Source organism: Lissotriton vulgaris, chromosome 7 (assembly GCF_964263255.1).
Source record: "Lissotriton vulgaris chromosome 7, aLisVul1.2, whole genome shotgun sequence".
NCBI lineage: Eukaryota > Metazoa > Chordata > Amphibia > Caudata > Salamandridae > Lissotriton > Lissotriton vulgaris.
In genome coordinates, this window is record NC_141695.1 from 810,034,665 (window position 1) to 810,047,399 (window position 12,735).

A 12,735-nucleotide genomic window follows, 5' to 3' on the forward strand; every position below is an offset into this window, starting at 1 on the left:
ATCTGCCCCACTCCAATCCAAAGCACTCTGCTTCGCTCCAATCTAAAACAATCCCCGCTCCAATCCGCCCCACTCAAATCCAATCCACCCAATCTGTCCCAATTCACCACACTCCACTGCACACCATTCCACCCATACCAGTCCAACACACCTCTAATCTACCCCACTTCAATCCAGCCTACCACACTCCATTCCAGTACAATCCACTACAATCAACGTCATCAATTTCAGTCCAGTCCAATTCATCCCACTCCCAAAAAAAACCCTCTCCTATCCAATCCAATCTACCCCACTCCAATCCACCCCTCCCCAGACTAAGCCACCTCAATCCATTCCAACCCACCCGCCACAACCCAGTCCACCCTACCCCACCCAGAGCAGTTTACCTCACCCTAGTCCAACCCCTCCCCAGTCTAATTCCACCCCATTCCAATCCACCTCATTCCAATCAAATCCACCCCACTAACGTCCAGCCCAACCTAAAACACCCACTGAAATCCAAACCAGCCCACTCTAGTCCAACTACTCCACTCCAGCCCAATGCACCCCACTGCAATCCAGTGATTCCAATCCACCCTACTCCAATACAATTCACCCACTCCAGTCTAATCCAGTCCAATCTAATCCACCCAAATTCACCCCACCCCAATCCATCACACCCTAGTAGTATCACTCCAATTCCTTCCTCCCACCCCAATCCAATCTCATCCACCGACGCCAATCCGCCCCACCCCAATCCAAACCAGTCACCCCATTTACATCCACTTCAGTTCATTCCACCCATTCAGTCCGGCCAGTCCAACCCACTCCATTCAATCCACCCCACTCTACCCTAATTAAATCTGTCCCACTCTACTCCAATCCAATCCACCCCTCTACCTAAATCCACTCCTACCCACTCTCCCCTATTCCAACCCACTCCATGACACTGCACTCTACGACACTCTCAGCCACTGAACTGAACTCTGCTCCTCTCTACTCAACACTACAAGACTCTACTACCTAATCACCACTCCACAACACTCTGCTCCAACAAATCCACTCTAGGACAATCTACTTCCCCACTCCACTCTGCAACCCTCCATGCCACTAACTTTTGGCCATGATGAACAGAAGCCATACTGGTGTATAACATGGCAAAAACGCATTACCAAAGTCAATAGCTCTTGTATAGGTGAGATCTATTGACTATGTCAATTCATGTTTCTCCGTACCACCAAAAAGAAAAAAATAATACCCCTCACATCCTTGGACAAAGCTTGCAGTGCGTGGTCCATTATTTTCATTATTTTTGTTTTTCAAACAAAAACTTCTGATTTGGGAGTTTGTTTCTGAAAAACAAAAAACATTGCTGCACATACATTACAGATATGGCAGACATGAGCTAATCTTGTGTGCCTTCACAGGACCCTCCATGGCAGTAGCTCTTGTGAAGGACAGAGATCACCACAGATGAAGCGGTGATTTCCTAATTTGTTAGGCAGCAGTCTGGCCTGGATGACAGGGTAGATGGCTTTTGGCACCCAGATAGACAGTGGGCCTCCAGGATCCAAATCTTCTTTAAAGTCATTGGTTCCGATTCAGAAAGGTAAACTGAGACGAAAGTCTAACTTTTGGTCTTAAGTTCAACTGAGACCAAAATTGAGACAAAAGTCTAACTTGACTACTCAAAAATACCCTTTGTGAATACCGAAAGTTATATTGTTAGACTTTCATCTCAGTTTTGGTCTCAGTTCAACTTAAGACCAAAAGGTAAGTTTATCTGAGACAAAAGTCTAACTTAACTACTCATAAATGCCCCTTGTGAATACCAGAAGTTATAAAGTTAGACTTTGGTCTCAGTTTAATTTTGTGAATCAGGCCCATCAACTGGATCTTGCATCTGCGCTTATTACTAACACAAACTCTGAAACTAAATGGTACCATCCTATTTGTAATTTAAATCAACTTTTTTTGTTGAACAGGAGTTATATTTCACAGCTGTTGAATTTCTGAAGCTGGAGAAAATTGAAATGGGTGGAGTGAGAGGAAAAGCCCTAGGAAGTTTAGTGAATCAAATTTATGAAGAATTCCTCGAATTACTTGTGATTTTTGCAGATTGCAAATATGACCCTTTAGATCCAGGCCAACAGGTGGGTATTAAAATAAATTGTAGTAAAATGATTGAACCTCTTGTTCTGTTCTGTCTGGTGGGGCTATGGTGCAACTTAAATATTTTATGTGTGTTCTGTAACACAGCTAAACCATCTGAAGTCCCATTGATTTCATTTTGAATTATTCTCCAGTCAAATTTAGAGCAAATCAAGGAGGGTTTTGTCAGTAATATTGACAAATGTGTGCATTATTTCCAGATTAAATATACCAGTAGCCACAAGGATGATGGTCCTATTTCTGTCAGAATCACAACTGATAAAAGAGTTGGTTATTTAATATTGTTGCCGGACTATAAAACGGTTTCAGCCACAATCAGGGATACTGTATGGCATTTCCAGATGCAACAATCTACTGTACATCTTCCTCTGTTTTGAGCCTGCACTTCAATGTCTGCTCCTCAAACTCCTCATCTTCTTCTGCTGGTGGTGGTATTGGTGGTGGTGGCGGTATTGGTGGTATTAGTGGTGGAGGTATTGGTGGTGGTATTGTTGGTGGTGGTATTGGTGGTGATGGAATTGGTGGTGGTGGTATTGGTGGTGGTGGTATTGATGGGGTGGTATTGGTGGTGGTGGTATTGGTGGTTCTCTTCCAGGGGATCCTCATCAATAGTCATAAGCACATGAATATTCCCGCCCACGTGCGGGACCCCGGAAACCCCTCACATATATGTGAAAACCATATATGTGGCTCTTTATAAATATATATATCCATATATATATAAAAACACACAACATAGCCTTCCATAGACATGCTGAACAATGTTTGCAAGTAAATTCTTTTGCACATAAATACATTCCAATAAAGCAGGGAGAAAATAAACCCTTTGAAAACTGCTTTATTATGAGGCAGAAATATTAACCCTGCAATGAAGAATGAAAAGCATTGTCAGCACATGGGCTGCATTGTAGAACCATTAAGTGTAGAAAGCTGAAAATCTAACCCACCGAAACACTCAGAATAAACTGGCTCTGTGCCATTAAGGCAGCCATGACCCCTAGCTTCCCATCATGCCTCAGGGGTGACAGTTAGATCAGTTCTTTCTGGCTCCTTCTGTCAGGACCCTGGTTACTTCAGCTCATCTTTTTTTCTGATTTCTGTCAGAAAATACTTCTATCTTTGAGTTAAAACCCTTTTACTTCAACGTCTTTTTGGTGTTGGAGTATTTCTCTACTGTTTTTTAGAGAGTTGAGCATTGTTTTTTTGTCAAAAATGCCCTCTCTTTTTTACCCTTGCCCTTCCTGTGGCAAGAAGAAGGCTAAAACAGACTCCCATCCTGTCTGTATTTTATGCCTGCCTTCTGATCATGATCCTAAAACCTGCCAGCATTACCAGCTGCTGTCCAAGAGAACTCTGAAGGACAGAGAGAGGATTTGTCTCTATGGGCTGGCGGAGAAGAGAAAATCACCTTCTAGAGGCGGGTCTCCGATGAAGAAGAGGAAAGAGAGAGCCTCCACTCCATCTAGGAGTAAGATTCCAGTATGCTCTCCTTCGGCGTTGGGCTCATGTCCTCAAATCATTTCATCTGCAACGAAAACGGTGACGAGAAGACCATCAACGCCGGGCTCGCCATCGAAAGAACATCGGTCGTCGACGAAGATTGCAGGTGCGTCGAATCCTCTGCCGTCGTCAACCCGGCGTCGAGGAGTCGCTTTCCGTTGGTACGGGCTTGCCCAACGTCGAGAGGCAGGTCTCCGTCGTTGCCGTCTACTCGGTGTTTAACGCCGAGGCAGGCTCCTCCGTCGCTGGGTCACCGGCGATCGGCATCGAATCGCACATCTTTGTCGACATCAACCAGGCGAATATCGACGTTGAGACACGCCTCATCACCTGAGGCTAGACACTCATCACCCTCGTCGGCATCCAGGTGGCATTGGACGTTGAAGGCTAGATCCAGCGGCGAGGCATTCGACATCGAGACCAAGGGTGAAATATACCAAATGTCATTCGACGTCGAGACGGCGATCTCCGTCGATGACGAGAAGTGTCCCGCTCTGGACTTCACTGACTGCTATCAGGCGGTCAACGTCGAGCGAAAGATCGACGTTGAGAAAGATTTCTCAGTCCAATCCCTCATCGTTGAGGTCTCTTTCACGCTCAATGTCTAAGGCGAGGTCTATGGGCTCCAGGCATTCGAAGTCACGCCATACAATGTCGAAGCACACAGAGAGATTGACGTCGAGGAGACTATCAGGTTCTGGGAACTCTCCAGTAATGGCCAGCTACACCCTTTCACTGCCTTGCAACTGGATTATGGGATCTCTGATAGACAATACTTTATTTATGCATGTAAGAGAGTAGGATCTGCTTACTATGGTTGCCCCCACTTTTTGCTGGTGTTTCACTGTTTTTCGACTTTAGTCTGGCTGGTGCCCTGCTATCCAGGACCCCAGCGTAGCTGCTTCCTCTCTTAAATGATTGCATGTACTTTAGGTACACTTCAGTTTGGTTACTGGGGTACCCTTGTGAGTCCCTAGTATATGGTACACCAGGTACTAAGGGCATAGGTACCCCAGAGGCCTACCAGGGGCTGAAGCATGTATTATACCAACCCTGGGAAGCCTTCCAAAATGACACAGCAGGACTGCTACTGCAGCCTGGGTAAGGTGGTGCATGCACCCCTTACTAGATATAGGTTACCTATATCTACCTTTAATCACTGACACATGTAAACGTATCAGTCACTCCTATGGCAGGCCTTATCAATCCTGACGGCAGAGTGAAAAATGAAATGAAACGGGGATGGGGTGGTGAGGAGAGGGGCTCATTTTAAGGTTTTAATTAATGTGTACTTTTTAGAATGTTTTATGGACAATTGTCTAAATAAACTTGTTTTTGAACCTGAAGGCAGAGTGCTTGTTTTTTGTGTAAGAGGGTGCCCATGCATGAGCTGGGCCCCTCTGCAGCTTTCGGAGCCTATTCCCTGAGGCTGGTATTCTACAGAGGCCGGGTCACCCCTCCTACTGCCAAATGCCTTCCTGTCTGCCTGCCTGCCTGCCTGAGCGACCCAGCCGCCGCTGAGCCGCCCGTCATCGCCGATTCCCGCCGCTGCCTCCCTACGGCCCCGCCCACCTCCAGCCCATTGGCCGCCCCGCTCCCGCCTCCCAGCTGACCCGCCCTCCCGGCTACAGATTTAAGGAAGGCGCTGCTGGCGTTTCTGGAGTGACCACTGTGCCTTCTACGAGGCCGGGTCACCCCTCCTGCTGCCAAACGCCTTCCTGTCTGCCTGCCTGCCTGAGCGACCCAGCCGCCGCTGAGCCGCCCGTCATCGCCGATTCCCGCCGCTGCCTCCCTGCGGCCTCGCCCACCTCCAGCCCATTGGCCGCCCCGCTCCCGCCTCCCAGCTGACCCGCCCTCCCGGCTACAGATTTATGACACCCCCAGAGCGACCGCGCAGCGGACGCGCGCAGCGGGAGCGCCGACTGAGCTCCGAAGGTGCGCCAAAGGTAAGCCCGTCTGCGCCCGTCCGCACCTGGACCACGCCCAGCGCCAGGACCCCTGGCCCCCGCAGACCCCAGCCCACTCGCCGGACGTACGACGCCGCCACCCTCAACGCACTCAGCGCCGGCAGAGTCCCGGGCTGCTACAGAGCCACCCCGAAACGCACCCACGGACCCTTCTGCTGCAACTCCTGCAAGTTCACCTGCCTCCGGACCTGCACTACACCTACACCAACCAAGACGAGCAACAGCAGCAGCCACCTGAAATGCATCCTGCTCAACACCCGCTCCGTCCACAGGCACGCCATCGAGATCTGGAACCTGCTCGACACCACAGCCCCAGACGTCGCCTTCTTCACGGAAACATGGATGAACGCCTCCTCAGCGCCTGACATCGCCATCGCCATCCCAGACGGCTACAAGATCATCCGAAGGGACCGCATCAACCACACCGGAGGAGGCATCGCCATCGTCCACAGGAACACCATCCGCATCACGACCAACACCGATGACACCCTCGCAACCGCCGAGCACCTGCACTTCCAAGTCCACATCAACCCCAAGACCACCCTCAGAGGCACCCTCATCTACAGACCCCCTGGACAACGCACACAATTCAGCGAAGACATGGCCGACTTCATCAGCCCACACGCCCTCTGCTCCGCTGACTACATCCTCCTAGGGGACCTCAACTTCCACCTGGAGAACAACAATGACCGCAGCACCACCACCCTGCTGGACAACCTCGCCAACCTGGGACTCAAGCAACTGGTGACCACCACCACCCACTACGCCGGACACACACTCGACCCAGTCTTCTCATCCAGCAAGGACATCGCCTTCAGCCACGCCACCGGACTCCACTGGACGGACCACAGCTGCGTCCACTTCAGCTTCGCAAGGACCACGATCCACCACCACCAGCAACAGGCTGCACGCAGGAACTGGAACAAGATCACAGCCGACCAGCTCGCGTCCTCCCTGAGCATGAACCCTCTCACCAGCAAAACGAACCCTAGCCAGGCGGCCACCAACCTCACGAAGTGGATCAGCGACTGCGCAGACGAGCTCGCCCCCCTGAGGACCCCGCCCAGCAGACCCGGTAGCAAGAAAGCCCCATGGTTCACCGACGAACTCAAGAGCTCCAAGAAGAACTGCCGAGCCCTCAAGAGAACCTGGCGCAGAGACCCAACACCGGACAACATGACTGCCCTCAAGCTCGCCACCCGAAAACACCACCAACTCATCCGCGCCACCAAGAAAACTGCATTCAAGGAACGACTGGATAACAACGCCCACAACAGCAAGGAACTCTTCAACATCGTCAAAGAGCTCTCCAACCCCAACGCCGGAAACAACGACATCACCCCTTCGCAAGACCTCTGCAACTCCCTCGCCTCCTACTTCCACAACAAGATCGCGGACATACACAACAGCTTCAGCACTCAACCGACGATCACCACGACCGAACCACCGCCCCCCACCACCACCCTCTGCGCCTGGACTCCGATCAGCACCGAAAACACCGTCCGCACGATGAACTCCATCCACTCCGGATCTCCGACCGACCCCTGCCCTCACCACGTCTTCAACAGGGCCGACGCTATCATCGCACCCCATCTGCGGGACATCATCAACACCTCCTTCGACACTGCTACCTTCCCGGAGAGCTGGAAGCACGCCGAACTCAGCGCTCTACTCAAGAAGCCATCGGCTGACCCCACCGACCTCAAAAACTACCGCCCCATCTCGCTGCTCCCGTTTCCTGCAAAAGACATCGAGAAGACCGTCAACAAGCAGCTGGCCGCCTTCCTCGAGACAAACGGATCCCTCGACCCCTCGCAGTCTGGCTTCCGGGCCAACCACAGCACCGAGACCGCCCTGATCGCAGTCACCGATGACATCCGAGCGCTGGTCGACAACGGAGAAACCGCGGCCCTCATCCTCCTCGACCTCTCCGCGGCCTTCGACACTGTCTGCCATCGTACCCTAGTACAACGCCTCAGCAACGTCGGAGTCCAGGAGAAGGCACTGGAGTGGATCATCTCCTTCCTCGCCGGAAGGACACAGAGAGTCCGCCTCCCTCCGTTCAGATCAGAAGCCACCGAAGTCATCTGCGGCGTCCCTCAAGGCTCCTCGCTCAGTCCAACCCTCTTCAACATCTACATGAGTCTCCTCGCAGACATCGCACGCCAGCACAACCTCAACATCATCTCCTACGCCGACGACACCCAGCTGATCCTCTCCCTTACCAACGACCCCGCCTCCGCCAGAGGCAACCTTCACGAAGGGATGAAAGAGGTAGCCGAATGGATGAAGAACAGCCGCCTGAAACTGAACTCAGATAAGACGGAAGTCCTCATCCTGGGATCCTCACCTGCCGCTTGGGACGACTCCTGGTGGCCCCCCGCCCTAGGCAGCGCACCCAAACCAACAGACCACGCACGCAACCTGGGCTTCATCCTGGACTCCTCCCTCTCCATGACCAGAAAAGTCAACGCCGTCTCCTCGTCGTGCTTCAACATCCTGCGCATGCTACGTAAGATCTTCCGGTGGATCCCCACCGAGACCAGAAGACGGTCACCAAGGCCCTCGTCACCAGCCGTCTGGACTATGGCAACAGTGAATACTTCCCGATGTCTTAGACAATCCAGAACATGAACTTAGAATACCTCAGGTATCGTGGAACACATGAACACTCTTTCGTTATATTATCATTCCAAACCGAAACTGGGAGGCAATGAGAACACGTGCAAGTTTGAAATGTTTATTTTTTCAATGCAACATTCTCAAACGCAGTATCTTGTATAATACCAACATACATATTATAAAAATCAAAGTCAGCAGCATAGTCACTAATCCATAGTAAGCAAACTGTGATAACATATTATGATGCAAAATCTATAGAATTCTGTATCACCTATATTTCGCGCACCCTAATTAGCATATTATATTATATCTAAGAAGGTCTCATTTGGGCTTTAGCTGGGCGAACCCATACCTCAAATTCTCAGTAGTAGGAGATCACATCAACAGCTACCAGCTCTCAGCATGTCCAGCATCAAGTGTGTTTTTCAATTCCCTGTAACTGTATCTTGAACTCACGTAAAGCCCAAAGTTGGCACAAACATTATTTGTGTTATGACTAACGTAGTGCGAGGATCAGGCCTACAATAACCTTGTGTTAGAGTGTGCAGCTCTCAGTGTGCAGACAGTTGTACCAAGTGTCCCAGGCACGACTGATACCAGTACAATAATATATTATTCTGAAGTAAATCACATCTTTCTTCTAGGTTAAAAGCTGTAATAACAATTAGGTGTCGTGTGCAAACCGAAGCAGAAAGAAAAGATGGCGTTTAAACTTTTAACAAGCACATGCTAACTTAACACAACCTATGGAAACGTAATAACCATATGACACCCCCCCAATGGTCCGAGGACGGTCAAAAGACAAATATATAAGCCAATACTCTATGAGAGGCAAGACTTGAAAGCAGAGTTCAATGATATTGAGCCAAGCTAAATGTATGTAATGTATGTAAAATTTAAAAAATACAAAAACTATGTATGAATGCCTATAGTGGCCACACAAAATATAAAAAGTTGAACTTGAGGCCTAAATACAATAAACAGGCCTTGAACATATGAAAAAAATTTGAATGTTCGTACTGAAATTGGCACCATTCAGAATTACTAAAAAGTCACGTGCCATATAGATGGAAGTATTCAAAGTCATTCCTCGTTGAATGAATATGCAAAATATGTAGCAACAGCTTCCAACATGAAATCACTGTCATCATCCGAAAACAGTTCAGCCATCCAATTAAGCAATGGGAGAGAACATACGTGCTCCTCCAGTACTGAATCCTCTAGCCTCATCAGAGGACAACTCAGTGGGTTCTCGAGAACGCTTTGTGCCAGAAAGTCATGCGCTGCTGCGAATATGTCCCACTGACCCATTAGTCCATGCATCGCTGCCACAGCCATAACCCTTTCGCCAGAACAGACCAACTCATGAGCCACTACGGGGGACATCAGCTGATCAAAGTCGACGTCAGGAGAAGTCGGTAAACAGAGACACAAATCAATGGCCCAGTCGAAATCACAGCTCAGGCAATGAAACACAGGCTGGACACAGGTGAAATAGGAAAATCTGAAAGATAATCCAAAAGCCGTGCTTAAAGTCGCAAGCGGCAGGGATCCATAATAATCAAGCATCCGGTTGCGAAACTGCATCAGTAGGTGCTGTGCGTTTCCTTGCGCAGGATGGGCATCCATGTTTTATGAAATAAAATATCACCAGAACGCCTGCAGCCAAAGCCAGCAAAACAGGAAATCCGCCAAACAGACTAGCGAATATAGAATGAAAGAACGCAGGAATGATACCAAACACTTTTTCAAATGTAGTCACAAGACCACTGCTAACCATTTTAAAAAAAATGAGCGAGGTTGGATGTGGAGGAGGCATTAAAGATTTGATGAACTAGCTCGCAAAAATGAAACGGCAAATCAGTACTTAAAAGAGCTTGTACTTCTGTGCGTGTGTTTGCTATGTGAAGGACATAAGTTTCACGGGCAGAGCTCAGGGCCACCTGTTTTTGAGACAAAAGGGTTCTTATACGGCCTAAACCATTGAATTCAGCTCTCAAGGTTGGTATTCTCGGCCAAATTAAAACTTCTGAATTCCCATGTGTGGGTGGATACAACACATTCTTACAGCAAACAACCCTTTCAGACACTGTAACCACATATCCGATTCCAGCCTCTAACCCACAACAAAACTCGTTATTTAAAAGTAAATAACTACCGTTGGACAACAACGTGAACGTGGGAACTATTGCAGGAACTGGGGTCCCTTTCAAAACACAGGCCAAATTCGGTTTGTCCTGATTGCAAGAACCATGCAACTGGATGTGTCTGCAAATAAGTGAGCGGTCTGGGGACTGTGTACATTCTTCACCATTCAGATTCACTTCATTCCCATCCTTAAGGCATCTGTAAGTGTATGGTAAAGACCATGTCTCATGGAGGAAAGCACTGCCTAATGGTTCATATCGCCCAATGGCAATATATTTCATACAATTTGTAAATTTATACAAAGCAAAAGGTAACGTTATAACACCATGAATAAGCCATGTTGCTGCAGTTACTTCAGCCACCGAAAATGGCAGGGATTCTAATTTTTCAATATGTAACATAGAAAATGTAGCATCTCTCATTGACAACATGCGCTGTTTTTCAGTCAAATTAAACGGGGCAAATAATGATGATATGTTCAAAAAAGTCCATGGCACTCGACCAGCCTTAAGAGTCTGTAGTGTCCACGCAAACTGCATCACAGAACGCAATTGATTTTGACCATGATACAACACGGATACTTCATCATGTACTATGTCGACAACAGAAGACACAATATTATTTAAAGTGTAAATTCGGGAAGAAAGCGTGTTAATGCTGTTATCAACCACTGCAAGCACTTTTTCCAAATTAGCTTGATCAATAGCCCTTAGGCGTTTAGCAGCCTCAACCTGGTTAACTTTCCAAATTTCATTGTAAATTGCATACAGGAATCGCTTCGATCTACCTTTAGCAGGGCCTTTTATAAAATCGTTTAAATCCACATTATCATGTAATTGAGACAAATGTAGTTTAACTGCAGCTAAAGTAGAATGCTGTAACCAATTTTGACACAACTTACCCACAGAATAAGTCGTGACAGAATAGTCTCCCTCAAAACGTGGATCGGGCCTGAGTTTTGTGAATCCCTCAGCCAAACCCATAAAACGGCGCTGGCAAGAATCAGCACTTTTTTGCCATACCAGCCAACCCTTGGAATCCAAACTGGAAATGTCAAAGGATGAATTGTGTAAAAGAGTTTGCAACTCTTGAATGGAGGAATCAGTGAAATTACCCCAACCTGTATATTCATTTAAATCTGGGATGGTCGGTGTATTTAATTTTTTAGAAGTAGCCAATCCAAAGCATGTTGTCTGGAAAATGGTAGAATTTAAAAACAACATGTGATTCGGGATGAGACATGCACGGTGCAAAGCCTCAGTGCCTTGTACCTGCCAATCTTTGGTACCCCAAACCAATTTAAGGTCAATTGTTCCTTTCCAGAACTCGTAGCCATCTACAGCCAACCTGTCTAAAAAGGACTTCGAATACAGCAATTTTGTATCGGTAAGTCTAACTTTGGAAATGGGCTTTTGTGTCATTTTAAAATAAAATGACTCGGGATTAGACTGATCAAAGTCTGTAAAATATGTATATTTTTTCAGAAATGTATTGGAACTGCCACTGAATGGAGCAGGGCACTGTTCCCATTGTGTATAATTCACAGCAACCCTCCTGGAGTTTGTCTTATGTAAAAAATGATTACCATAGTGTTGAAAACAAAACAAATCACCATAATTAATAGAATCAGTATACAGATCCTCAGCATCGAAGGCAGCATAATACTTTAAATCAGAGAATAATGCTTCTACGGCCTGAATATCCCAATCATCAGAACGTACATTTTGTTTAATCACATCTCCCATGTTTACTCTAAGCACATTTGGAACATTAATCACTTCAGTAGGCCCATGTATCTGAAACCTAACCGCATCCCACACAATCCCGTCAAGGACAGGCCATGCTGTAATGTTAACTGCCTTTAAGTTTCGTTTCTGTTTGAGCGCAGAATGTGAAGAGGAGAGAGGGTTCAATGTTCCATTAAGGTACCGAATTCCTGTTCTTTCTTTAACGTAGTGACCATCGATCAGGCGGAAAAAATAAAACACAAAACCAATTGACATAAAAAGATAGAATGAAAATAGGATCAACCAAATGTATGTCCAAGGCGGAATTAAAAAATGTTTTTTGAACAACGTGGCATATCTTGCAATGTTTGTGGGTTTCTTTGATGTTTCCGAAACAGAGTCAAAAGAGAATCTGGACTGGCCTGCCAAACGGGTCTGCAAATCAGGCATCGATAAATCAGCAGGATAAGTGTAGGTTAGCTCATCAATGTTAGTGTCAGGAATAGTATTTAATAAAGGACTGGATATGGCAGGCATCTCGAGGGACACCTCCTGTTCTGCACCAGATGTAATAGCCAGCACAGAGTGCCTCACCATGGAAGGACAGGATACAGCCGGTG

The 12,735-nt window shown here is 47.6% G+C and overlaps 1 protein-coding gene across 1 annotated transcript in view; it reads left to right on the forward strand.

Moving 5' to 3' along the window:
- Positions 1-12,735, forward strand: part of DNAH17 (dynein axonemal heavy chain 17) — a 15,539,113-nt gene that overhangs the window by 1,941,952 nt on the left and 13,584,426 nt on the right. Inside the window, exon 10 of the mRNA XM_086931082.1 lies at positions 1,965-2,132. Coding sequence (XP_086787208.1) covers positions 1,965-2,132 — 168 coding nt within the window. The remainder of the gene's footprint in view (positions 1-1,964; positions 2,133-12,735) is intronic.